At 50.4% G+C, this 27819-nt stretch overlaps 1 protein-coding gene across 1 annotated transcript in view; it reads left to right on the top strand.

Moving 5' to 3' along the window:
• Positions 1-4376: 4376 nt before the first annotated feature.
• Positions 4377-27819, top strand: part of COL5A1 (collagen type V alpha 1 chain) — a 195452-nt gene continuing 172009 nt past the window's right edge. The window contains exon 1 of the mRNA XM_007954294.1: positions 4377-4491. Within this exon, the coding sequence (XP_007952485.1) occupies positions 4377-4491 (115 nt within the window). The remainder of the gene's footprint in view (positions 4492-27819) is intronic.

The raw sequence follows: 27819 nt of genomic DNA, 5'->3' as shown, positions 1-27819 counted from the left end.
CACTTGGTGTTCTGCAAGGACAGGCTACCTGCATGCCTTCCCATCCAGCAGATACTCTGTGCTCTCACCTGTGACAGAGAGAGGGAGAGAAAGAACCTGGCTGCCCACAAGGACTTTGACCTGGGCATGGAGCCTGTACTCTTAGCAAGGCAGTGACTGTGAGGGGCTGGTGTGACTCTTAGGATCAAGGACTACAGTCAACACCACAAGATGCTTCTCACAGATGCTCTGTTGGGGACTGCAGCACTTTGCAGCTTAGAAAAGAAATGAGCAGAAACACTCGGCATGGAAGGAGACGTCAGACAATCAGATCCAGGTACAAAGTACAGTGTGCACCTCGCTTACCTCACTCTCTGTTGGCATCATGGGAGACATACGTAGAGTGCCACCTATTGAAGGGCATGCACAGTGATGGGCTGGACCAGAAACAGGGACCGATCACTGAAGATGTGGGAAACACACATACAAGCCAACAATACCCCCAGCCTTGGAGCCACTACAGTGTGTTCCTAGCCGATGTGGAAGGTCCTTGTGTATCCTGGTTCCTATACATGCATAGGGCTGTCAGCACTGTATAAGGGACTCTGCATTCTAATCAGTCAGGGGCATGGAAGGACACTAGATTTGGGCCAGTCTCTACCAAGTATTGTTATCCAGGCAAGAAGCCCTCTTTCCGGTCCTCACCTTACTTGTGGGAAGAATCTCTGTAAGCAATGATCTGCAGGCTGGCAGTCCCAGGCAATCCATGAGAGCAAGTGACGTTCAGTGGCAGCTTAACAAACTTACTTAACAAGGCTCCAGTCACACAAGCACATAAGCCTTTATTAAAAGCAAAGTGCATTCCAAAGAGGGAACGGGTCGAGCTCTGTGAGTGGAGTTGACCCCAAGCTGTCTAACTTGACTGGCTTTTTACTTCCTAGAAGGGGCATTCTTAAGTCAGGGCTTGGTCCTCTTGAGTGACAGGACCCCGATTGTATATTCACATCCCTTCTGCACATGTTAATGATAATTAGATTAATTGCCCAGGTCTCACAGGTGGTTGCAGTCAGTTGCAGGTGTTAGCTTAAATATTCCGCCTCTCTCCCTTTTCTCTTCCCTTCAGGCCTGCCTCTTGAGCAGTCCTCCTGTCCTACCTTCCTGTCTAACAGTATCATGGTACAAGTCATCTAGATGGTTGATGCCTTTCCACTGGAAGGCAGGTGTTCAGTCTAGATGGAAGTCTGCAGCATGTGTGCTGGGGTTGGGAGACCTGGGTCCAAATCCTACTCCTACCACTGAGGAGGGAACATGTTGGCAAGTGCTTACCTCTCAGAGCCCCAACTTCCTCATCCATAAAGGGGGAGAAATGAACGCATTGCCTCCAGGGGCTGTGAGAATTGATGCCCTGTGAAAGGCGCATGTGAGGCAGGGAACCCAGCACACTGTGTGCCTGAGGATAAGCTGACATTCTTACTATCATCTATAGGGGTCTAGTGGTATGCTGATCAGGACTGGGAGTTTAATTCTCTCCAGAGGCTCTGGGCTGACAGATCAGGTAGCTGAGTTCCGGGACTTTCCTCTGAAGTTCCGATGGAGCGGAAACTTGCTTCCACACTCAACTCTGAGCTTCCAGGAATGTGAGAACCTTTGTTGTCAGTTTCACTAGCCATTGCATCCTTTGTTCTCCAGGAAAGGAGAAAATGCACCCATCCTGGAGGTTGCAGCCACGTGCCACATGTCTGAGGCTTCTTGGTGTGGCTGAGAGGTCCACTCTGTGTGACCTTGTATTGGCCATTTGGCTTTCAGTTCATGAGGGACCAGCTGTGTCAACCCAGGCCAAAGCTCAGAAATTGGTCCTGAGTTACAGGGGTCAGGAAGGTGGCTGAGGGCACAGATGCACACATGTGGTTGTTGGAAAAGAACAACACTCCTAAAGCTGGAACCAGAAAGCTTGTACTACCTTCTGGTGAGCAGGCTGCTGGCTTGTCTGGCCCCCAGAGGCCAGGAGAGGGCCCTGGGGAGAAATTAGCCCTCCAGCTGGGGCACTCTAGGGAGCAAGTGAGGCTGAGACTGGAGGCTCAGGGACAGATGGCATCTCCATCATCTATGTGGGTGGGAGAGTAAAGGAAGGGCAGGGGCTACCGTTCAGATTACTAAGAGGCCAGAGACTCCAGCTTACCCCAAACTGCACATACACACACACACAGAGATACACATATGCACATGTACACATGAACACATAAGCACACACAGATATGCACATATACAAATGTACAGATACATATGGACATACATGTATACAGATATGCACATACATACATGTACACATGCACATGGATTGTTAAGAGGCCAGTGACTCCAGCTTAACCCAAAATATACACAGATACACATGAGCACACACATATATGAACACATGCACACAGATACATACTCATACACATGCACACAGAGACACATACATGCAGACATGCACAGACACACACATACACAGACACCCACATTCACATATGCACACATGCACTACTGCTTGATCACATATGTGATTTATACATGTAAAGAAAAATTCAAATAAAGAAACAGAGACCAGAAATGACATTGTGTTTTTTTGCTCTCACGCCCCTTTCTGTGTCTGTGAAGAGCCCCTATCTGCACCTGGGAGTGTTTGTGCCAGGTGCACCAGTGCAAACCTACTCATCAGGTTAGCACTGGTGACACCTCCTGCCCTCAACTCCAGCCCAAGCATGGACCAGCAGCCCCTAGTTGGACTTCACCTCTGTCCAGACAGGGAACTGAAGTGCACTTGGGGAATTTCACGCCTGGCCCAGAGCTGTAACTGGAGCCAGGGAACAGGGGGGTCCAGTCCTGCTGGGCATCACAGAGGGGGATTGTTTGTATAAAGGGAATGGGATGGCTTAGGGTCTGAAAGCCCTCTTAATTCACAGGGATTCTCTCTCTGTAAAAACAAATCTTGCAGCTCTCTGCAAAGAGAGTGAGTCAGAGCAGGCAGGCAAGGTGGCTTCCAGGAAGCCTCCTGGGCCTTGGGAGCCTCTTGGAAGAGACCCCTCCCCCTCATTCACCCTAGTGTCCAGAAGGGGGGGGGCGGGGGGGGGCTGGCTGCTGGTCTGGGAGTGCCTGGAGGGAAACTTCCCAAGGGCTTAAAGAAAAACCCAAACCAAACTCACTGCCATCAGAGTGGGTTCCAACTCATAGAGACCCTCACTGGGTTTCCCAGGCTGTAAATCTTTACCAAAGTAGATTTCCCCATCTTCCTTCCTTCCGTGGAGTGGCTGATGCATTTGAACCACCAAGCTTCTGGTTAGCAGCCAAAATCCACTATGTCGCCAGAGCTTAAAGAAAAGAAGGCAGAAAAAGCAGAGCCCATCAGCACTTCCCGGGGTGGCGGTTTGTCCCTCACGTATTTCCCCCCTTATAAGCCCCAAGAGGGTGTCCCTTTGATTTCTTTCTGGGAGTTCTCAGGAGTTCCCCCTCTGGGTGTGTGAGGGAGGGGTGAGAAGTGGTGAGCCCAGGAGGCAGACTTTGCCCACTAATACCCCAGATAGGACAACTGTCCAGGAGCGTTTGTGGACCTCCTGACTCGCACCGATGCACTCACGCTCCGGGAGCCAGGGGCGTGCCCTCTTTCAGACGATCCGACCGCCAGTCTTGGGCGCCCCATCCGGCTGGATTCGAAGTTCAGTCTCCACCCAGAAGAGGAGTTCCGACTCCTCCACGTTCTAGAAGGTTAGGCGGGGTGAGCTGTGATTCTCTTTTTTAACCCAAAATGATTAAGCTTCGGGTCCTCAGCATTGCTTCCCGGAGCTCAGCCAGGTGTGGGCACCTGGGGTAGGCAGGGTAGGAGACCGGGAAAGGGGGCGCACGGCTCCTGGCCGTCCTCGCCCGCGCGCTCCGGAGAAAGGCCAGCCCTTCCCCTTGGCCCGCCCGCGTCCCCACCCCGCGCCGGGCGCCCAGTGGTAGGCGGGGGCCGGGCCGGCAGCGCACAGCCCGGGCTCTGATTCGCTGCAGGCGCCGGGGAGCGACAGCCGCTCGGGGGCCTGCCAGCGGAGAGGAGGGACGACGGGGAAAAGTGCTTCGCGCCTGGGCCAGTCCTCACTCCCGTCCCCGCGGCTGGCGCAGGACTCATTTGGAGCGTCCACAAGAGCGGGTCGCGGGGCGGCGAGGCGGCGGGAGGAGCTGCGGAGAAGGACCAAAGCGAGCGCCAAGGGCTCTGGGCCGCCCTGCGCGCCAAGGCCAGCCTCCCTCCAGGACAGCCGCCGCCACAAAGGACAGAGAGCCGGCACGGGCGCCCATGACTTCCTAGAGTTGGGTGTCCTCGTCGAGTCCCTGTTCGGGCTCCGCCAGCGCCCCCACGCCCTGCGCTCCCCTCGCGCCCCGCCGGCATGGACTTCCACACCCGCTGGAAAGCGCGCAGCCCGCGCCGCCCGGGCGCCCCGCTGTCGCCGCCGCTGCTGCTGCCGCTGCTGTTGCTGTGGGCGCTGCCTTCGAGCCGCGCAGGTAAGGGCTCTGGGCGCGGGGCACGCGACAGGGTGTCCGCCACACTCCGGGGCGCGCTGTCATCCCAGGCGCCGGGGCCTTTTCGTGTTGCCTGCAAAACTTTCCCCCCTGGGCTTCTGGAATGCACTGACGGAGGCTGCGAATGCCATTCGCTGGGGGCCCTGAGGGGGAGACGCGCCAACACAATACCCGCAGTCTCGGCAGCCCCCTCCTCCCCAGCTGGGCCGACCGCCTGGCGCTGTCGTGCGGGCCTGAGCAAGAGCTGAGTGTTGGGAGCGACCCAGGAGGCCGTCCAGCAGGCGGGCCAACTTTTTCCTGAGACCCTTGTGTTGGCGGCGCCGCAGCATAGGCTCCATCCCGGGTCCCACTCAGCTACACTGCAGAACTTCCTCTCCTCAAGCCAGCAGGGTCCCCCTAGAGTCATAGCCTCTCAGTTCTGGCTGGGACTTCTGGAAGGCTCTGTGGGAACCACAGTGGCCCCAGTGCTGGTCTTCCCTAATCCCTCTGGGGTTCAGAACTTTCAGTAGACTGGATTCTTGCAGCACTTGGGAGCCCTGTAGGGTGGTAGAACAGCCCTACTTCCAGCCCATCCCAAACCTCCTGACCCCCTGGGAGACAGCACCTCTCCTAGAGATGGGACCACCTAGCAAGCTACTGATATAATCCTGTGAGTAGGACAGATGGTGTGCAGTTGTGGGGTTCCTTGACAGGGACCTGCCCTTTGAAGGGGCCCCTTCTATGAGGAGGTCTCTGCCAACCACATTGTCCCTCCCTGCCTGGGTCCTGGAAGCTCCAACTGTCTTAACATTCTGATACACGGATGTCTTGCTTTCTTGAGCACCTTCCTTGGTTGGCTGTGGAATGGTTCTTCCCAAACACTGGAGTGAGTGCAGGAATTCCAGATTCCTGACCACTCTGTTGATGCCTGGGGAGATGGAGGCTCAGCTAGGTTTGTCCTGAGCTGTGGAGATTGACAGGGGTGGGGTCATAGCCCTGTGGCAGCTGGACAGCCAGATGTCCTCCAGTGAGAAGGGACAGGTTTGCTGCGCCCTTTCCCTTTCCACGTTGTAATTTGAAGTCATTTGGAAAGAATCACTTCCCATGTGCTTCTTGCCAGCCTCAAAGCATTCCCCCCACCCCTTTTTTTCTTGGCACAATTAACACTTGGTGGCCTGAGGAGGGCCAGCAGGAGTCCAAGTGTGGGGCAGCTCCTGGGCTCTGGGAAGCGAGTGAGGAGCCTGGCCTGGTCCTTACCCTTGTGCTTCCACCAGCTTGCCTGTGACCCTGGCCAGACGGGCCTTCTGTGTCGCAGGGGTTAGTGGAAGGCTCTAGACAATGTAAGTCTCTGGAAGAGTGATGGTGGGGCAAGGTGGGGAGGGATGTGGTCTGGGAACCCCAGGCCTTCTCTCTCAGACATGTCCCAGCTCCTCTGAGAGATTTGTCCCCCAGGGGATCTGTCCTCTTCAGGGGAAGGGCAGGGCTAGGACCAGGTAGGTAGACCATGAATTTGCAGGGTCTGGGATATTGGTTGCATTGCCCATTCTGCCTCTGCCTGAGTGCCTTGCTCCATCCCTGTCTCCTGATGTAGCCTCTGAATTGAGATTTAGATGCAGTCCCCTGAAGCAGTAGTATGGAGGTGGCACAAGTAGGGGCTCCCTCTGTCGTGGCTGCAGAGTTGGACATTTTGCTTTTGTCAAAACAGACTGTCACAGATGTGAAGATGTCACTTTTCAGGGTGGGCTCTATAAATTTCTCTCCACCTTCCAGGGTGGGTCCCCTTTTGAGGTCACCCACAGTGCGTGGCCAGAAGGGCAGCTATCTGCCCACCGAGGATGCGGAGGGGGTGGGAGAAGGTCTCAGCAAGTGCCTTCGCATCGCTCCATCTTGAGTCTTGCCAGATGTTTTCCAAGTGTTCTCCGAACATGGCTCGTTTCCCTGCCTTCTTCTTGGCCAAGCGTGTGAAGGAATGAAAAATTCAATTTCATTTGGGGCTGCTTAACATCGTGCCGGGGGAGGGAGAGTATGTGAAGTGAAACATGACCCCGATATTTGGAAATTGAGGTCATCTCCTTTGCACCTCATTGGTGCACACCAGTCACGTGACTGCTTTTTGCAAGAATTTGTAGGAAGCATCGGCCAAGTTCTGTGGGACTTGACAAATATCAAATGGTTAAATTTCCTCTGACTCAATGAAGTTGGCTGGAAAGACATCCCTTTCCATTCTCCCCATTGAAGCCCAGTCAGTGGGGGGAGCCCAGAACCCCCACCCCCCGCCCTTTGTCTCACCCGGATTTTAGTTCCTGGAGGGGTTGGACTTGTGGTCACTTCCCTGGGAACTGTGACCACCCAGCAGTGGCCCTGGTCAGCCATTTTTTCCCTTAGTCCCAAAGCTCCAAGTTCCTTCTCTGATGATGTTGCCCCAGGGCTGGTCCTGGGGAGCTGGCCAGAGCCTGCCCCTTCACCCCACTCTTCAGATACTTCGGGCTCTCCCCACCCTGAGAGTACAGTGGATGACCGCCTACCCCTGCCTCTTCTGGTCCTATCTCCCTCTGCCTCCTCCCTGGGCCCTGTTGGTCCCCTTTTTGTGGGTCCTGGGCTTTGTCGGGTGGGTAGAGGGATGGGATGTGGAGGAATGGATTTCCACCACTTCTTGCTTCTCCCCCAGCCCCTACTTAGTGACAGTGATTTGGGGAGGGCAGACTGGGCCCCCAGTCATCTGCAGCCCTGATGGCCCAGCGTTTACTGGCTGGGCAGAGACAACAGGAGCCAAGGTTTGCAATTAAGGAGGCTGCAGGGGCCTCTTCCCCTGGTCCTATGGCTTTATGAGCACTCAGTGGAGGTGGCCATGATTGCTGCTGGAATTCATTTGCTGGCACCTGCCTGACCCTGAACGAATCCCTGTGCTCATATCATCACACTAGCGCCTTAGCAATGACTGGAGGCTGGTGCTCTCTCTCCAGGCCAGCAGGGATCCTAGGTGGGAGCTTTCTGACGCCTCTCTCCCTCCTGTCCTCCCTTCTTCTCTCCTTCCACTTCCTCTCTCCTCCCTCCTAGTTCTCCCCCTCCCTCTCTCCTTCCCTTTCCTCCTATTCCCTCCCTGCCTTCACCTGGAGACCCAGGTGAATGGGGCAGGAGTACCCCATTTTAGGAGTTCATAGTCTGGTGGCCAGGACATGAACACTATACATGTCACTTGAGGCCCTAGGAGACCACCTAGTGTTCTTTAAGACAAACTGGGAGGGCTAGCTCTCCTGGGCAGATCCAGGGAAGCTTCCTGGAGGGGGCGATGTTAAAGTTGGCCTTTCCCTCCCTCCTTCTCCTTTCTCCTCCACCTCTGTTCCTCCTCCTGGCAGGGACTGTAAACCTTGCCCCAGTGTCTCTTAGGCTACAGTGGCTGACACAGGACACCCTGCCACACAGTCATTGAGGCTGTTCCATTGGCTGAAAAGACCCTCGTTAACTTGGTTGGCAGTGCCCCAGCCCATGGCAGCCCTGGAGGGCCACGTGGCCAGCAGAACCCGCTTCTGCTGCAAGACAGGAAGTGTCGCAAAGGAGAACAAGTATCCTCGGGTGGGGGTCCTCGGGAGGCAAGCATGGGAGGGTGAGCTTTCGGAACCCTCTCTGCACATTTCTTTCCCTGCATCTGTCCATACTCAAGCCTTGAGCCCTGGCTGAGAACCCAGAGCCATACACAGGGTTGAGGGGCTACTCTGTGTTCAGTCTATGACTCTGCAAGCAGACTGATGGACCTCACTGTACTGGCTCAGGGACTTGGCACAATTCTGACCCTGTGCTTGGTAACTAGGAAGTAGGAGTTGGGAGACACCTACATTGTGGGGGACACTCCCAGGCAGTCTGTCTAATCCCGGGGCAGCATGGGTGCCCTGAGTTTCTCTGCCTCTAACAGGCCTTGTGGAGGGAGGTTTGGCAGGGCTAGGCCCAGTGGCTGTGCCCCAGTGTCCCCCTCTGGGAAGTGGACGGAAGAGTGTTGCTTGCTCTCAGCAGTTGTTGTTAAGATTGATTGAGGTGAGGTGTGTAAACAGCTTCGTCGAATGCCTGGCATGTGGTACAGAGAACCAGCTGCTGTTGAGTTGGCTCCGACTCATGGTGACCCCATGTGTGTTGGAGCAGACCGGACTCCACGGGGTTTTCAGTGACTGGTTTTTCAGAAGTAAATCACCAGGTCTTTCTTCTGAGGTGCCTCTGGATTAACTTGTTAGCACCAGATAAATGGCAAACATTACTAGAACTGCTAACTTTGTCGATGTCTTTGTAAGACCAAATAGCATAGTGTTACTGCAGTTGTCTTGAAATGCAAGTATTCCAGCAAGTATTCCACATGGTGTGTCATCTCCTCCATGTGGCCTCTTGAGCCAAGTACATGGAAGAGGGGGCCGGCTGTCAGGCTGCGTGTGTATGTGAGTGTGTGAGAAGATTAATGTCACCAGTCCTGCAAAGCTATGAAGCAGAGGTGGGCGGGTCTGTGTCTGGGAGGCATGGGTCTTTGCTGAGAGCACTGAGGGGGCTGAAGATGCCGAGGGGCCCGTCCTGGCCTTGCCGTCCATAAGAACCCATCTTCCTGAGCCTCAGTCTTTCCTCTGCATGGAGTATAATCCCGAATCGCCTCATGGGGTCATTGTATAGATCTCATACTTTACAAACCCACTCAGTACTGTGTGTGTGTGTATGTGTTGTGTTGTGTGTGTGTGTGTGTGTGTGATTTATGTGTGCTGTGTGTTTTTGTAGGAGTCCCTACCTGGCACCCACAAAAACCCAGGAACTCAAAACACACAACACATACCACACATATATCATGTGCATACACACTTTATCCATGCATACACACGCCCTGATACAGACACACACCCCAGTGTTCTGTGTGGGTGTGTGTTTGTGGGTGTACACATGTGTATGATATGTACATTCATGGCTCATACCCTTGTGCTGCCTGGCTCTCCCAAGGCACCTCTGCAGGCAGCTGTGATATTTCTCTCTTTTCTGTGACCTGTCCCCCACTGGAGGGGTAGTGAGGATCAGATCCATGGCCGGCAGCTCTTGGATGACTACGACACTCCAGAAGAGCAGGCTGTTTCCATCTGGCCCAGGTGTTGCTATTTTTTTTTTTTTTTACATACAAGAGGGTGACGCTGTATAGCTCTTCTTCCTTCTGTCACTTGGCTCAATGTTCATTTTAGAATGTCAGGCCCTACTCTTGGATTTATTGGAACCCTGAAGGGAAGCCTGCCTTGGCCCTTCTCAGAGGAGACCCAGGACACAGCACAAAGCCCAGGCCAGCCTGCAGCTGGACTGCTTGGGCTAAAGTCCCTGTTACTCCTTGTACCACTGCACCTTTAGCCTCTCTGTGCCTCAGTTTCTCCACCTGACCATGGGGCACTGAGTGGAACTACTGCAGTATTTTTATGAGGGATCAATGGATTTCGTTGTCCCTGTTACATTCCTCCTGACCAGAGACTGTGTTGGGGGGCTTGAGCACTGGTTCCCTGCTCCCTGCTTACCTGTGGAGGTGATGGGGTGGTGCTCCTCCCTCCTGAGGCTTGGGGAGCATGAGAAGGGATTGCATAGAATATGAGTTTATCAGCCCAGCTCATTGCTCCTTGGAGGCCTGAGACTATGCAGCTGTGGGCAGGTCAACCAGCATGCCCCTCCCCCTCCTTCAGAGAGGTGAAGGGATCTGTCCATGTCCCATCTGAGGACTCTGGTGTCCTGGGTCTGTGACACCACCTCGCCTGAGTGGGTGATGCATGGGGTAGGGTGGGTCTCTGAGGGCTCCATTTGAGGGGTGGGCTCAGGTTGGGGCTTTACTGCTCAGAGACCATTCCCAGCTGGGCCCTTCCCAGGTCACTGGAGGAAACTTCACAGAAGGAGTGACTTCATGGCTGAATCCATGGTGTGGGCAGTGAGGGCCACTGTTCGTCCTCCACATCAAGTAATCTGAGGCCAGCCTCGTATCAGCTTTAACTGGAGGGGTAGTGTTCTGGAAGATTCTCAACCTAAGTACTAACCCGACATTAGTGGTGAATGTCACCACCCTTGGGTGACTCAGAACTAAGACATGGAACCGCAGTCTGACCCACTTTTCTCAAAATTGAATTAGGCAGCTCTTGGTGTGGGAGCCCAGCCCAGGAGATAGGAACACTTCATTTTCTGCTTCTTGCACCTGTGCTCCCAGGGAAACTCATTCTCCTGTCTCTTCTGTCCTGCCAGTGCCTTGGCAGTGGGGGCTCTCGCAACCTCTATGTTTTTAATCAGTGCCACAAAATGACATCAAAATGTGGGCATGTAGTAGGAGTGATTTACATTTGAAAGCTCCCCACCTTGTGTTGGGGAAAAAAAAAAATTATTCAAAGGTGAGCTTTGAATGTCAGTGGGAAATTGGAGGTGACTGCCAGGCAGCCTGCCAGTGGGCTCCAGAAGGGGAAACCATGCCCCAACAGTGAGCACTGATGCTGCTCCTTCTCTCCTGGAAAGGATGTGCCAGCAGGCACGAGAATGCTGCCACATGAGAAACCTGTGTGGCTGTGGTTTTGTTTGACAAACGTTTATGACACATCAGATGTATGATGGGCATGGAGGGTGCACAGGTGAGCGAGCAGCAGGTGAGCCATCCTGCCCTACAGGGGGAACCACCAGATAATGCGTATTATCAAGTGACAGGCAGTTAAAGCATTCAGCAGCCAGACCGTTGGGCCACCAGCCAATCAGAGTGAGTCAGATGAGGCACTGGCCAATCAGAGTCCAGTCTTCCTTACCAGGGCAGAACGTCTGGGATCCGTCCATGGAGCACTTTGAGTTAGTCCCTGACAAGTTTACAGGATGGCATCCTTGATGCTTTCTTGGGTGCTGGAATACTTTGCCTCTGGCTCCTGTTCATGTTTATGTGGGATTCTGCTGTGTGATACCTGTGGATTGTGGAGTGTGTGTGATGCTCAGTAGAGGGGATGTTTGATCCCATTCTGCAGCTGAGCAAATGGAGGCTCTGCCAGCCCATTTGACCCAAGGACTCACCCCCTGCCCAGGGTATATTCCCTACAGTCCTGTAACCTGGTAACCCTGTGCCATTGAGTCAATTCTGACTTGTAGTGACTCTATAGGATAGAGAACTACCCCATAATAGGGTTTCTAGGACAGTAATTTTTATAGAAGCAGGCTGCCTCATCTTTGTCTGCAGAGTGGATGGTAGGTTTGAACTGCTGACCTTTTGGTTAGCATCCAAATACTTTAACCACTGTGCCACCAGGGATCTACAATCCTGTAGACCCACATCAAACCCCTGACTAGGGGCAGGCCTTCATTTTCAGTGGTATGGGCTCCCCTGCTTCCAGCTCTTGTTTGCCATGGGGCAATGCTGGTAGCCAAGGTTCTTGTGCTTCAGATGGTTACGTGACCACAAGTACAGTGACTCAGAACTACCACGTGGGACCACAGTCTGACCCACTTTTCTCAAAATTCAGTTGTGCGGTGTTTGAGGGTAGCAGCTCAAGCCTTGGCTTCTCTTCTCCTTTTTTATTATTGTGGTTGTTTCCAACCCCAGTGCATGGTGCCCCCACGTGTGCAGAGTAGAACTGCTCCACTGGGGTTTCAAGGCTGTGACCCTTTGGAAGCAGATAGCCAGGCCTGTCTTCCAAGGTGTATCTGGGTAGGTTTGAACTGCCAACCTTTTGTCTAATAGTTGAGAACTTAACTGTTTGTGCCACTCAGGCACTCCTCTTTTTTTAATAGACTTTATTTTTTAGAGATGTTTAGAGATGCATTTGAATTGTGGTATTGGTGAAAAATATTGAAAATAGCATGGACTGTCAGAAGAATGAACACATCTATCTTGAAAGAAATGCAGCCAGAATGCTCCTTAGAAGCAAGAATGGTCAGTCTTCATCTCACCTACTTTGGTCATGTTGTCAGAAGGGACCTGTCCTTGGAGAAGGTTATCATGCTTGGTAAAGTAGAGGGTGAGTGAAAATGGGGAAGACCCTCAATGAGATGGATTGACATTGTGGCTACAACAGTGGGCTCAAGCAGAGCAAGGATTGTGAGGATGGCGCAGGACCAGGTAGTGTTTCCTTCTGTTCTACACAGGGCCATTATGAGTCTGAGCTGACTCAATGGTACCTAACAACACCAACAAGGTTTACTGAATAATTGTTCAGAAAGTACAGAGTTCCCTTGCCCCCATTTCTCTGCACAGTTTCTCCTGTTATTACCATGTTGCATTCACCTGGTCCATTTGTTGCTATGGATGAACCAACACTGATACATGATTAATAACTAAAGTTCATAGTTTACACCAAGGAGCCCTGGTGGTACAATGGTTAAGTGCTTGGGTGCTAACCAAAGAGCTGACAGTTCAAATCCACCAGCTGCTCTATGGGAGAATGACCTGGTGATCTATTCCTATGATACCTTAGAAAACCCTATGGGGCAGTCCCACTCTGTCTCATAGGGTCACTGTGAATCTGTATTGACTTAACAGCATTGCATTTTTTAAAGTTCACACCACAGCTCACTCTGTGTTGTAAGTCATATGGACTATGACTGTACTTGATACCATGTGTCCACCATGATAGTTGCCATGGACTTCTCATTTTTGACACACTGAGGCATGCAGTCGAGAGCTTGGGCAAACTTGTCTTTTCAGCTGTGGTTCCATCTTGCTTCCTTTTTTGGGAGGACACTGGTTGTATGCTGAGTTGGCCCGTGGGACCCTGTCCTATTTGGGTGCATATCGGAACCTATTGAGGGGCATGGAAACAAGTCCAGGTGAGAAGGAGAGTAGCTGTGAGCGTGTGAGGTAGATGGGACACCTGAGTGAAGGGTTCACCTCCCAGTCATGCCTGGGGGCCTCCTCAGGCCATTAAACTGGGGTTTGGTCTTGGGAAGCTGGAATAGTACTTTGAAGGTGCCCTTTTGAGGGAGACATTTCCTCATGTTTCCAGGACCTTCCCAGCTGCCAACGAGGTGACTGTGGTGACGCTCACTTCTGTGTTTGCTTTCTCTTTACCTCTTTGGGAACCATCTGAGATGCTGAGTGGTGGTTCCTGCTTGCCTCCTTGTGCCACTTGGCCGAGGGATGGTCCCCGCTCCTCTCCCTGGGCAGCTCGACATTCTTCTGGAGAAAGGAGAGGGGCTTGTGTGCTGGTACTGCTCTCCCTTCCTCTTGTAGAGGGGCCACTGACACTTTGGGGTCTTCATGATGAGAAGGAGAAAGTCTTTTAGACTTGAAGGGGCTCATTCTAGAAAGCCTGTGGAAAGGGCACTTTCTTGGATGGAAGGCTTGAACTAGACTTGAGGCTTCATGTTTTTCTTGGAAACTATTCCTGAGATTAGGTAGATATATGATTTAAAGAATGCTTGGACAGTGGTGATATCTCAGTTGCAGGTGCAGGGGTGATGTGGGTGACAGTGGTCAGGAGGGGCAGGGTGAGTGGTGAGTGCAGGGCTTACCACACAGGTGCAGAGCCCTTAGGTGTACAGTAGGATGCTCAGGTGGGATCTTCCATTGGTTCAACCAGCGCTTGAGTGGATACCTGTGTCCTCTGCCTACATCCATGCTGGTAGGGCATCTCTCTAAGGCCAAGTGAAGAGGGGCCTGTGTTCCATGAATGAGCTACCACGACACTGCTTAGACAGAGGGCCTGAGTCCAGGAGGAGTGTAGGAGCCCCTCTCCAGACTCAGAATTGGTGACCCAATGTCTTGGGGGCTCAGGCTGAGGGCTGACAGGGGGTGCCGGCATGGCTCCCTGAAGACTGTGACTGATGACCTTGAGTTGGCAGGTGATTGTCAGGACCATGATGGGCACTTGTGGGGTATGCCTTGCCCCACCCCAGGAAAGCCCACCCAGGCTACCCTTCACTGTCCTCCCCTCGGCTTGCAGGGTGTTTCCCCTGAGCTCGGTAAATGTCCTGGCATGGAGGAGGGCCTGCCCCCAGACAGTAGCCATGCTGGCCTGTTGCAGAGGGTTGGGGCTCGGCCTTGGCCTTGGGCTGTCAGGTGTGTTCTGGAGTCGACCAGGAGCAAAGGAGATGGGGGAGCAGGTCTGGCTCCTTGAGTTGAGGTGCTTGCTGAGGAACTCAGCCACGAGTCCTGGAAGGTACAAGCAAGAGAATGGAGCACCCAGGGCAGCAAGTAGCAGCAGCCCCAGGGCTGGCCTAACCTCGAAGATTCAGATTCAGGAGCCTGGGATGGAGCCTGGGCCGAGGTCATACTTAGCCCCTAGATTTTGATACCAGAAGCAGTCAAGGGTGTTTTGGGAAGCCTGGTGAGTTTGGTTTTGGTTTTTTGGTTGGGGCATCTGAGAGGGGAGGGTCTGCCCTCCCTCTGGCCCAGCCTGTCCTCCAGTCCAATGTGGACTCACTGCTGTGGTTTCTGAAAAGAGAACTCAGGGGCTGAGGCAGGAAGGAGTGATGCCTTGATGCCCAGCCACTAGTGATGCTGGCTTTGGAAGCCAAGACAGTCTGGACCCCTGGCTGCAGTGACATCATTAGGGAGATGCAGGGGCTGCTGACTGTACCAGGTGACACCGTCAGAGAGGTGACACCAAAATGACTCTCTATAAAATTTTTGTTCAGTGTATCAGCAGAAATTTACTATTTTTTTTTACAAGAATATACTTGTAGTTAATTATAACAACAAAAACATTTTTGGTAAGCCCAGCTTACATGTATCAGTATACCTACAAGGCTGAAAAAACCAAAGACAAAACCAAACCCACTGCCATCAAGTCAATTCTGGCTCATAGTGACCCTATAGGACAGAGTAGAACTGCCCCATAGAGTTTCCAAGGCTACCCATCTTTACGGAAGCAAACCGCCTCATCTTTCTCCTGTAGAACAGCTGGTGAGTTTGAACCACCAACATTTTGGTTATCAGCTGAATATTTTAACTACTACGCCACAAGAGTTCCTTACTGGTTTAAAACTCTAAGCTGATCTACTTCCTCAACCTTCTGAAGTGCTCCTGTTAAAGCTGTCATTATTACCCAGTTACAACGATGCCTCTAATCATGTGGTTCCGTCTGCACGCGCCACGAGCGTGCTCTGTTGTTTGCCTTGCTGCTGGGGTTTTTATAATCACTGTTTTGTAAAAATTTCTGATGTTTTAGCAAAAGTATTGTAGTAATGAGTGTTTGTGAACCCACATCAGTAACATTTTTGAGAATGAAGTAGTAATTAAAGGAAAAGGAGAAAAATAAAAAATGTCTTCTTTTCAGTTACCAATAATGTAACTAATCAAGTAATTCAATGTAAAAAGATTTTACAAAGCAATTCTGTTGTTAATATTCATATGTTGTTGTTGTTGTTTGCCATCGAGTCAGACCCGACTCATAGCGACCCCTCCTTGGGTTTCCGAGGCAGTATCACTATGGAAGTAGATTGCCCCATCTTCCTTCCGAGGAGTGGCTGGTGGGTTTGAACCACCAGCCTTCTGGTTAGCAGTCAAGTGTCTTAGCCACTATGCTACCAGAACTCCTAATATAGTCTAAGAAATATTACATTTAAGCAATTTATAACTATATTTATCACATATTCCAGAAACCAAACCAAACTCACTGCCATCAAATTGATTCTGATTCATAGTGACCTCTATGGGGTTTTCAAGGCTGTACGTCCTTATGGAAGTGGATAGCCTCATCCTTCTCCCACAGAGCAGTTGCTAGGTTTGAACCACCGACCTGGTTAGCCAAATGCCTTAACCACTACACCACTAGAGGTCCTTTATCACATACTATTCTATGATAAAAATTGATAATAAACATTACTAAGAACTATGTGAGAGCTCTGGTAGCATAGTGGCTAAGTCACTTGCTTGCTAACCAGAAGGCTGATGGTTCAAATCCACCAGCCACTCCTCGGAAGGAAGGTTGGGCAATCCTACTTCCGTAGTGATACTGCCTCGGAAACCCAAGGAGGGGTCACTATGAGTCGGGGCCGACTCGATGGCACATAACAACAACAACAACAAGAACTATGTATGGGCTTGGTATAGGAGGTCCATGGAGGAGGTGACACTGTGAGTTACCACACTGGATAGCACCTACCTTAGTGAGTGACTCCACTGTCTGGCTGTATGACTGCCAACACTTTGCTTAACCTAACATCTTTGATCTGTGTTAGCTCACCTGGAAGCTGGGGACAATAGTAGTGCCTACTTGGAAGGGTGACTGTGAGGGCCAAAGGAGGTGTCAGTGTTTGGATGCAAAGCTCTTAGGAGAGGCCGAGCCCACAGCTCACCACATTGTCAGGATAGGAAAGCAGTTGCCATTGTAACATTAATGATAATAATGGCTATTGTTATATTAAAAACCAGTTAAAACAAACAAATAAACAGTTGCTGTTGAGTTGGCTCTGGCTCATGGCAACCCCAATGTGTCAGAGGTCAGAGTAGAACTGTGCTCCACAGGGTTCACAGTGGCTGAATTTTCAGAAGTAGATTGCCAGGCCTTTCTTCTCAGGCACCTCTGGGTAGATTCAAACTTCCAACCTTTGATCAGTAGCTGATGCAGTTGACCTTTTGCACTACCCAGGGAAGCTATGAATAACATGCTATTACACATAGTAATTGTTCTTGTTACTATATATTGTTACTGTTATTATTGGCAAAGGAGGTGGTGGCAGTTGCTGTAGTTTCTATAAAGTGCCAACACAGTCAAAGCTGGTATTTGCAAGTTTGGGGGCACAGGGCAACTTCGAGGAGGGTTGAACAGTCAGTGCAGAGGGGCATGGCTAGAGGCAGGCTTGTAACCAAGGTGGGGAGGCCAGTGTGTGGGGTGCATTTTGCAAATGGTGAGCATGGGCCACCTTTAATTCCTTGTAAGATCGGGGGCCTCTCTGACCACGTTCCTTACCAAGGAGCATCATGGGCTGACTGTGAGAGTGTTGGACTCCTGGAGAAGAGTGATGTCTTAGCCCGAGGGCTCTCACCTTTGGCTGACCATGGGGCCATCATAGATGAACAAATGGGCTCAGAGGACACAGGGATTCCTGGGTCACAGCTGGAGTGGGAATCTGACCCCAGATGTGCTGGCCTGCATCCTGTGGCTGGTGCAGAGGAATCCTTCCTGATAGTCTTGTTTTTTAATTTTTTTTTTTTTCAAGATTTCCAAAAACAGTTGGCGTTTTATTGGGGCAAGCTGAAAAGCTTGATCCTGGCAAACCTATCTTACTTGGAGACAAGAGCATTCCTTCCTGATAGTCCTGAGTACCCCCTGCCAGGCAGGTGGACAGGGAATTTTGAAGTTTTTCTTCAGACTCGGGGGTCTAGTCCAAGCTTCCTCCTGTCAGGACAGGCACCGAGGACATCCCAGGGGGTGGGAGCCCCTCCCTCCCAGGCTGGAAGGCCTGGGGCCCGGATCCAAAGTCCTCCTTCAGCCACCCTGCTCTTTCTAGCGGGACTTGAGAGTCTGCTTGCTCATGGGGAACAAACTGGGAGCAGCTCACAAAGAGAGGCTTGTCCACTTTCTTCCCTTTTCAGCTCTTCCCCATCCTGAGATGCTGCCCACCTTCTGAGGGGGTGAGGGCCCGAGGTGGAGGCAGCATAGGCTGGACCTGAGTTGGGTTTCCCACCCAGGACCAGGATGTCCTCATTCGCCCTGCAATCCAGGCCCCTGGCAGGGGACACGCCCCTCCTCCCTCTCTGGGCCAGGTCCCATCCAATTGCAAACAGCTGCCTGGCTCGAGGAGAACTGGTAAGCAGGGCTGGGAGGGGCTGTTCTCCAAAGCCTGGTCAGTGTGGCTGACAGCACAAGGGGGTGTAAGTGGAGTCGATGTCCCTTTTGTCCCCTGGAGCTCGGGTGATGTGGTGGACAGATGGGTGACTTGCCCAACTGGCAGGCCCTGTGGAGAAAAGCTGGGGGGCCGCTGGTCTCTGGGCCCTAGGGGATGGTCTGCTGTGTTCTGTACCAACTGTGGGTCCAGGTACTTCCAAAGTCTTGCTGGAGACCAGGTACTTCCAAGGACTTGTGAAGTGAGGAGGAAAGAGTGCCGGAGATGCGAGGGAGGAATGAAGTTTCCTTGGGAAGTATCACTGGAAATGAAAGCTAAGATTCTCTGGTTCTTCTCCTTCTTCCCCCTCCCCTCCACTCCACTCCTTTTTTTTTGTTTGTTTTTTGTTTTTAACCTTATCCTAAGTGCCTTCACATGCTATTTTATTCTGATGGCGTCTTTCTAAGGTAAAGATACCATCCCCGTTTTGTAGGTGAGAAAACTGAGGCCCAGAGAAGTCTCACAACTGCTAAATGGCAGAATTAAACAAACCAAACTCACTGCCATCGAGTTGGATGCGACTCATAACGACCCTTCCTTGGGTTTCCGAGGTGATATCACTACAGAAGTAGATTGCCCAACCTTCTTTCCGAGGAGTGGCTGGTGGATTTGAACCACCAGCCTTCTGATTAGCAGTCAATAGCATTTGATTTATGGAAATAATCCTCCTTTGTCCACTCTTTCTGGAGCACACCATTGTTTAGATGAAGGGCCTTCCAAGTATTTGAGTGCCATAGTGAGGTGCGTTTGGGCCCCCACTGGAGGCTTGGCCACTTCTTTCTTTTTCTCTGGGGTCTTTACCCGGCAGTAGAGTCTGGGAGAATAGGAGGGAGTTGGTGGAGCTGATGGCCACATGGATGGCCCTTTGCCCTTGTCCCCCGCCCCCATCTGTTGTTTCTGGCCCCATTGATAGTGTGTGCTGGGGCTTGGGCTTTAGGAGGGCTCCATGCCTTTCAGCACCAACTTTCCAAAGCCACCCTGGGTCTTGGTCTCCAGGATGTCCTCCTTGTCCTGTGTCAGATGCAATCTCGGGGATTAGGTCAGGAATGAGGCGTTCAGCCACCACCAGAGTGTTTGTGAGCTGCCTGAGTCTGTGTCACTTTTTCCATTTTAGGGGGAAGGAAAGAGTGATAGGGAGTATAGCCAGGTAGGTACTGTCTGTTTAATATCAGCTAACAACACATGATGGAAGATAATGTGGGAATCCCTGCCAGTAAGCCGAATGTTGTAAAAGATAAGGGTGAGAGGCCACTAGACATCCCCCTCTGAGGTCAGGGCAGAGATTGGGTGATTGATCAGATGTTCCACGCTCTAAGCTGGTATAGCTTAGCCAGAAGCTCTTCTGGGTGAGGGAAGCTGGACTGTGACATGATCCACATCTTTAAGCTATCAGTATTTCAGAAGAGAAAAATCAAAGCCCTTGAGAGAAGCAGGGCCCCGAGGCTCAGTCGCTGAACCCACCCTTTCATCGTATTAGCAAACACCCATGATGTGTCCAAAAATCTGATGAGTCCTCAGGCTTGCCAAGGACAAGACTCAAAAAGTTACACTCTTGCTTTTCCCTTAAAGTGGACCAGAAGTGCTAGAGAATTGCTGAATTTCTCAGAAATTTTACTGCCTGAGTAATTTACCTACCCCTACTTCTTGCCCTGGGCAGATTCTACTATGCCATGTGAAAAGTTTGGGATTTCATTTATTTGAAACTAAGAAAATGGGGCTTATCCTACATATGTGATCCTAGGCATTTCTCATTTCAGGTCACCTTGGCAGGCAGAATTCACAGTAAAGAATGGTAAAGTGAAGCCCTAGTTCATTGTAAGGACCCTGAAGCCTCAAACTTAAGTGTCTGACCATAGACCAAGTGTGGAAATGGTCCATCTAGAGGCCAAGGGAGGTTATTGCAGCCCAGCTCTACTAGACATTGTGAAAAATCATACGCTTGGCTTGGGTTGCTGGTGCTGTAACACTCTTATGGTGAGACTTCAAATAAATAGTCTTCCTTCTAAGCCTCAGTTTCCTCCTATGTAAAATGGAGCTGATGCTGTTTACCCCACGGTTTTGTGATGAGAGTATAAGGAGGCACAATCCAGACCTTCACAAAAACAGACTGGTCGGTCTAGATCTGTTATACTGCACAGAGTGGCAGCATGGGAGGTGCCTAACAAATGGTTATTAGATTGAAGTGCAAGTGTTCCATAAACTTTGAAGGTATCACTCAACCCAGTGTGCTATGTTTGAGACAGGCTTTCTGAAACAGGGTGGGCAGATGTCAGGAGACCTGGGAGGCTCTCATACATATGGCTGCCTGGGCTTTCCTGGGGGTGCAACAGAAGACTCTGGGAGAGTGCCTACGTTCACCCACCCAAGTGTCTGGCAGAGTTGAGTATGCTGGGTTTGATGCTCCCAGAAAGGCCAGAAGAAATGGAGGATTTTCAGGGTCACTTAGTGAACAGTTCAAGGAGAATGGGAAAACACTTTCTATGGGAGTCTGTAGGGAATATGCCTATCACACTTGTCAGGTAAGGATCCATGGGCTCAAGGTGCCCCTGGGTTTTCCTCTGTCTGACACTAATAGGGATTCAGTGATTTGTCACCCTGCTTCACATAGCAACTTCAGCCATCTCAGCTCTTTCAAGGACTCCCCAAGCCAGTGACCAGTTGGCAGCAGGGTATGTGTGTGTACATGATGTGTACATAACAGGACATGAGCATTCCTTCTGGCATCTCCAGTCCCACTGGCATGTGGCTGAGCAATTTCTGAATTCCTCCTATGACCCAGCTGCTTTCTCAGTCACTCAGCAAGCCCGACAGATCAGTATTGGTGTCTTCCTTCTGTGGGTGAGGACATTAAGGTGACTCAGTGAATAAGAAACAGATCTGAGACTGGAATGTGGTCCCCTGAGACTCCACTGCCCCCCTCTTTGCAGCTCCCTCTTCTCCCCTCTCACCACCAAACCCTGCCCTATCTCTTGATCATTCCCCCAGCTGTCACCCTGCTTCTTCTTATCTGCAATCTTTTCAGATGAATCTTTCCAGGCCCTTGAGTATAACTTCACACCAAACTCCTTTTAATTCCAGGATCAATCATCTTTCCCTATAAATAACTTCCAGAAACCCTCCCCACTTTCAACCATGTTTGGAGAATTCTTTAAATACCATCAGCTTCTGCCCACTCTCAACCCCATCTTTGCCTTTGAGCTTCTGCTCTTCAAGACTTCCAGGGTTGATGGGATTGTTTGCGATGCCCCAGGGATGCCCACCTCATGCTCATCAGCCCTGGACACAGACCTAGCACTGTGGGCATTGTGCTACTGCTCAGGGCCATACTCTCTGGGCTGGTTACTCAGGAGGTGTCTCTGACTTAACTCTTCTGTGCCTGCCTCTCGGTTTCCAGGAGCTGGCTCTCACTGTGGTGATGTTAAACCCAAATGAGAGCAGGAGCTACTGGCAGCAGCCTTTCTGCACAAACGTTGATGCCTGGTCAGTATCTTGGTGGAAAAAAGAAAAAAAAAGCAAACCAGCCTCTGAAGAGGCCTGGTCTGGTCTCTTCCCAGTCAGTGTTTTCTGATCAGATTTCTCCAATAGCACAAGCCCTGGCATCTGTGCTGCCCCAGCCGCCCTTCTCTGGGATATGTCAGGCTTGTGTTTGGCACATTTTTTTCTGACAACTCAGCTGGTTTCACTCCCAGTCTTGCTGCTACCTTTCTTTCCACTCTAACTTTCCTAACACCCCAGGGATCTGTGAAGTGGGGTTCTCAAGGCTGCCAGGGCCAGCTTGGCAGGCCTGGTTCCCTCTCAGCATCCATCCTGATCCCTAACTTGGCGCACAGTGCTTCCTGTCTGAGGATTTTTGCTCTCTTCCAGTGGGGACACTCCCTGGGAGATGGGGGCTGAGGGTCCAGAGGGAGGCAATGAAAGAGAGCAACCCATTAGAAGAGCATCTTGGACAATTCCTCCACCCTCTGTCAGCACAGCCTGCTGCCCTGTCTCTCCTCTGATTGTGTTCCCAGCCTTAGTTTTTACAGCTCTGAAATGGGTGGAGATGTGGGCAGCTTCCAGTTGGAATGGGGATGAGAGAGCATGCGTGAAGCACTTGGCCTTAGAAACCGGTGCAATGAAGCTGTTGTTAATCATGGTCTTTATTGAGCCACAGGTTCTGTGCCAAAGCCCCTGACTCTAAACCTAGAGCTGCTTACCGAAGAACTATGGTCTGCCTTATTAAGCAGCCCCCCAAAAAATCATTTGTGGTATACCAGTTGTGTGCCTTGCTAAGCTTCAAAATGTTGGAAGTGAATCAAAATGTTGTTGCAGCTGCTAGCTGCTGTCAAGTGAGCTCCCAGCTCCTGTTGGCCCCTGACTCCTGGCGACCCCATGCACTATGGAACAAAAGGCTGCCCAGTCCTGAGCCATCCCCATGATTGGTTATGGATCAGACTGTTGTGATCCACTGGGTTTTCATTGGCTGGTTTTTGGCAGTAGATCTCCAGGCCTTTCTTCCTAGTCCATCTTAGTCTGGAAGCTCTGCTGAAACCTGTTCAGCATCACAGCAACATGCAAATCTCCACTGCCAGGCGGGTGGTGGCTGTGCATGAGGTGCACTGGCCTGGAATGGAACCTTGGTCTCCCACATGGAAGGTGAGAGTTTACCACCCATTTGAATGTGTGAAAATAGTGCTTCTAAACACAACTTAATGGATGGACTCTCTGCTCTGGTGAAGATCACAGCCTGGGAAACCCTCTGATTCTGCTCTACTCTGTCCTATAGAGTCACTATGAGTCAGAATTGAGTTGATGCCATCCAACAACAACATTTAAAGCAGTGTGGATGGTTTTGCTAAGGAGGTTGAAAGAACCACCTCCTAAAACTTAATTCCTCATTTGCTAAGCTCCTGTGCTTTGTATGTCACTGTGCCGAATGAGGAAGATAGAGCCCAGTCTGGAGCTGGGGCTTCAGGGTGAGGAGGGTCCGGCCCCGCTAGACAGACCAAGTCTAAGCCTGCAGCACAAAGCATGCCTCACCTCCCTCTGGTCACCCGGCTTTCATGACAGCTCTGCAGGGCAGAGAGTGCCCATTTGAGTGTCAGTGACACCCTGGGTCAGAGGTCAGGTCATCAGAGGTCACACTCATGGCCAGAGCTGAGCCAGGACCCAGTCAAGCCCTACTCTGCCCAGGTCTGTGTCCCTCTCCTTGTCTCTCCCTAACATGAACCTACCTTGAGATGAAGGGCACAGGGACTTGGAGGGTGTGCACGGGGGCCAGGCAGCAGCTTGCCTGGTATTGGAGGTAAACATGAGGCAGATGCTGAGAAGAGAGACACTCAGTCAGGAGGTGAGCAAGGAGGCCAGGCCATGGCCTCTCAAGGATGCCCTTTTGCTTCAGCCCTCTCCTCCTTTTCCTCTTTAGTTTATAATACATACTTTTTTTTTTTTTAATGAAAAAAGATACGTCTTCATTACAGTTACTTTGGAAAATACAAAAAGATAAACATAATACATACAATAATACATACAATAAGAAGATAAATATCAGCCATCATTCCCAAACTGGACTCTGTCTGGGGACAAAAGAAAGAGACTGGAGGGAGAAACAGCACTGTGTTGATCTCAAGACACCAGCTCACAGACCTCGGGCCTGGCCACTCAGTAGAGCTCCTGTCCCTGCTGGAGGTGGAGGCTTTGGGTCTGAGCACAGCAGACTTGGACTTTCTCAAATTATAGTCTAAAACAAAGAACAGTTGCCGTGGTGTTGATGCTGACTCATGGCGACCTGTGTTTTTCACGGCTGTGACTTTTCAGAAGCAGATTACCAGGCCTGTCTTCTGAGGTGCCTCTGGGTGGACTTGGACCATCAACCTTTCAGTTAATAGCCAAGCACTTAACTGTTTGGACCACCTGGAGACCCTCACAAGATACTGTAGGCATCTGTGTATCATTCCTGACCTCTGGATGGGCTCCTCATTAATTTAATGCACTCTTTATTGTTGGACATTTGGGTTGTTTCCAGTTTTTCAGTATTGTAAGTAATCTTGCATTGACAAAACCACGTACCCACCTGAGCTCTTCCCACTGTGGACTCTGGAGCCATCCATGGGCCACACTGAAGGAGAGGGAGTGGAAGTTGTATTATGGGAAACTTCTTGGACAGCAGAACCTCCACCATGCGGGACAGTCAAGTGAGGTGCACAGTCAGTTGGATGGGGGTGTAGCAGTTGCTTTTAAAGGGTGATACACATAGGAATTTCGGATTTGATAAAGGTGGCACTTCACGTCAGCTGGGAAAGGAAGGCTTAGTCATTGGATTGGGCAGGAATCAAGGAAGGAGCCATCTGGGAAAAAGAAACTGAATCCTTGCCTTGTCCTTGCACCAAAATGCATTCCAGATAGTGCAAAGATTTGAACTTTAACAATGAAACCATAAAACTACTAGAAGAAAACATGGGAGGCTGAGTTTTACAATCTGGAGATGAGAAGTTCATTCTAAGCATGACATAAACCCCAGAAGTTATAAAGGAAAACATTTTAACTCTGGAAAGTTAAAATTTTCTGCCTGGCCTGAGCAAAACACAACCAACCACTGTAATGAACGTATTTATAAGATACATAATAGAAAGGAGGCTGATAGGCTTTTAATATGCAAACAGTTTCTGCAAATCAATTAAAAAAGGCCAGCCACCAAACAAAAAATGGTAAACAGGCATGAATAATTCTTAAAAAAAAAAAACATTACAAATAACTTGTAAGCATGTGAGAAGATGTTTAATCTTAGTCATGAAGAAGGAATAGAATAATCCCCAGAGATAACGCATTTCTTACTTCCCCAGATGGCAGAGAACAAATGCTTAGGATGTGCACTGTTGACAAGAGTGAGTGAAAGGCATTTTGCAATGTCTTCTAGAATATTACAATGCATGAGCTCTTCAATTGAGCAATTCTAACTGTAGGAATGTTTCCTGTTGAGAACTAGGTGTACCTGACCCAAGCCATGGTATTTTCAATCACCTCCTATGTGTGTGAGAGCTGGAAAATGAATGAATAAGGAAGACCAAAGAAGAATTGATTCCTTTGAATCATGGTGTTGGTGAAGAATAATGAATATACCTGGACTGCCAGAAGAGCAAACAAATCTGTCTTGGAAGAAGTACAGCCAGAATGCTCCTTAGAAGTAAAGATGACAAGACTTCCTTTCATGTACTTTGGACATGTTATCAAGAGGGAGCAGTCCCTGGAGAGGAACATCATGCTTGGTAAAGCAGAGGGTCAGTGAAAAAGAGGAAGGCCCTCAACAAGATGGATTGACACAGTGGCTGCAGCAATGGGCTCAAGCATGGCAACTGTGAGGATGGTGCAGGACCTGATAGTGTTTCGTTCTGTTGTCCCTAGGGTCATTGGGAGTCAGAGTGACTCGACAGCACTTAACAACAACAACAACTTGTACATCCATAGAATAGAATCAGCACTGCAGCTAAAAGAATATGGAACTAGATGACTGTCCATGATATATTAAATAAAGACAAGCAGCATGAAGAATGTTCCCCACAGTACTAATTCATCACTGCTGAAAGAAAGAAAACCTGACAATCTAGGCTTGTCTGTGCTTAGATTATGTGGAAGCATGGATAGAAAGCTGGGGCTATTGTTTCACAGTGGGTGCCCGGCGTATAATTCCCTCCAGCATCTTTTGAATTGTGTGCATGTATGGGCCAAACAGATGGATTGGCGGGAGGTAGCCAGGTCGGCAAGTAAGCACATAATAGAGATAGAGTGAAGTGTGGGGTGGCCAGTCTAGGGCTGACTCTTTCCCAGTAGCAGGCAGCTACTTTTGTCTGGAATGACAGTGTATATCATTCAGGGATTGACAAAGTACTTTGAAAGTAGGCATGAGCACTTGTAGATTTGCAGAATTGAAATTGCCCTCTGCTACCTTTCTCCACTTCATTTTCCTTTCAGATGGGAAACTGAGGCTGGTACCCACCTCACTTAGAGTCAGGAAGCTAGTTGGGGTCAGAGAAGCCAGAACTGAGTCTCTGAGCTCAGCCCCCTCGTTCTGGGGATCAGCAGCTATGCTCATGACTCTCCCTCTGCTCTGGAGAGTGGATTTTGGCTTCAGATACATCAATGTGAGATTCAGATTCTCTCCTGTGAGGCTCTGGATCTTGAGTGCCATGAGGTATTTGGTAAGCTTCCAGGGGCTTGTCCCTGGGGCACTCAGGTCAGGCTGGTCAGGAAGGGTTCTAGCCTGACACTGTCCATGTCAGGTGCGGTTAAGTACCTGTTAGGTATAATGCCTTGTCCATCAGGTAGAACACCTTGTCTGCCAGGTAGAACACCTTGCCTGTCAGGTACAGCATCTTGCCTGTCAGGTAGAATGCCTTGCCTATTAGGTAGAACATCTGGCTGTCAGGGACAGCACATTACCCGTTAGGTACAGTGCCTTGCCAATTTAGAATGCCTTACCTGTTCAGGTAGAAGGTCTCACTTGTCAGGTACAACACCTTGCCTGCCAGGTAGAATATCTTGCCTATCAGGTAAAATACCCTGCCTTGCTGCTTTTCAGTGCTTCTCTGTGGAACAATATGGAACAAATACTCACACATTGTACTTGCTCTATGGGCACTGCAGATTCCAGTGTGCCCCCTAGGAATGGCAGCCAGGATCCCTGGAAAGGAGCTGAAAAGGGTCACTGATGCTCGTAGCCATTTTACAATGGGAAAGTAGAAAAATTCTGTGTGATGGTGCTGGTCCCCTGCAGTAAAGAGTGTGATGGTGGATGTGGCCCTGGAACCTCCAACCCTGGGAGTACTCCTCCATTGACCCAGCTCCATGGTCATTCATGATCCTATGTCATCTCCTGGGGTCCCTGGCCAGGGCTGGGATACTGTATCTCAACACCTTTGACATCTTCCTGAGGGGCCTTTGGCTGGATCTGCCTCACCTTCATGTTACTAGGTGCCATTACCAGCCTTGTCCCTTCCCATGGTTCTCAGTAGCAGATAGATGTCCTACCAACCTCCCTTGCTGGTTTGATTTGGATGAATCTCTGCTTAGAGGTGCCTACCTGCAAAAGAACTAGCCCAGTCATGAGGCTTTTAAAAAAACACACCTTATTTTTTAGAATAGTTTTAGGTTTACAGGAAAAAATGTAAGGAAGCACAGAGTTCCCACATACCCCATTGTAGTCCATCTCCCCCTACTCACAGTTTCCCCTTGTTGTTACCGTCTTGCATTAGGGAAGCGCACTTGTTATAATAGATGGACATTTAATAATACATTATTATCCACTAAAGTCCATAGTTTCCATGAGGGCTCACTCTGTGTTGTATAGCCCTGTGGGTTTAGACAAATGCATCATGTTCTGTGTCTACCATTATAGTATCACGCAGAATAGTGTCACTGCCCTAAAAATGCCCTGTGCTCCACCTGTTCCCCCTGTTCCCAGCTCCTGGCAACTACTGTTCTGTTCAATGTCTCTACAACTTTGCCTGCAGACTTTTTAGACTGGCTTCTTTCACTTAGCAGTGTGTATCTGAGGTCCCTCCATGTGTTTTTTGTGAT

Source organism: Orycteropus afer, unplaced genomic scaffold, assembly GCF_000298275.1.
Source record: "Orycteropus afer afer isolate SDZICR_OR568_19922 unplaced genomic scaffold, OryAfe1.0 scaffold00456, whole genome shotgun sequence".
NCBI classification, from domain to species: domain Eukaryota; kingdom Metazoa; phylum Chordata; class Mammalia; order Tubulidentata; family Orycteropodidae; genus Orycteropus; species Orycteropus afer.
This window is presented reverse-complemented; position numbering and strand designations above follow the sequence as displayed.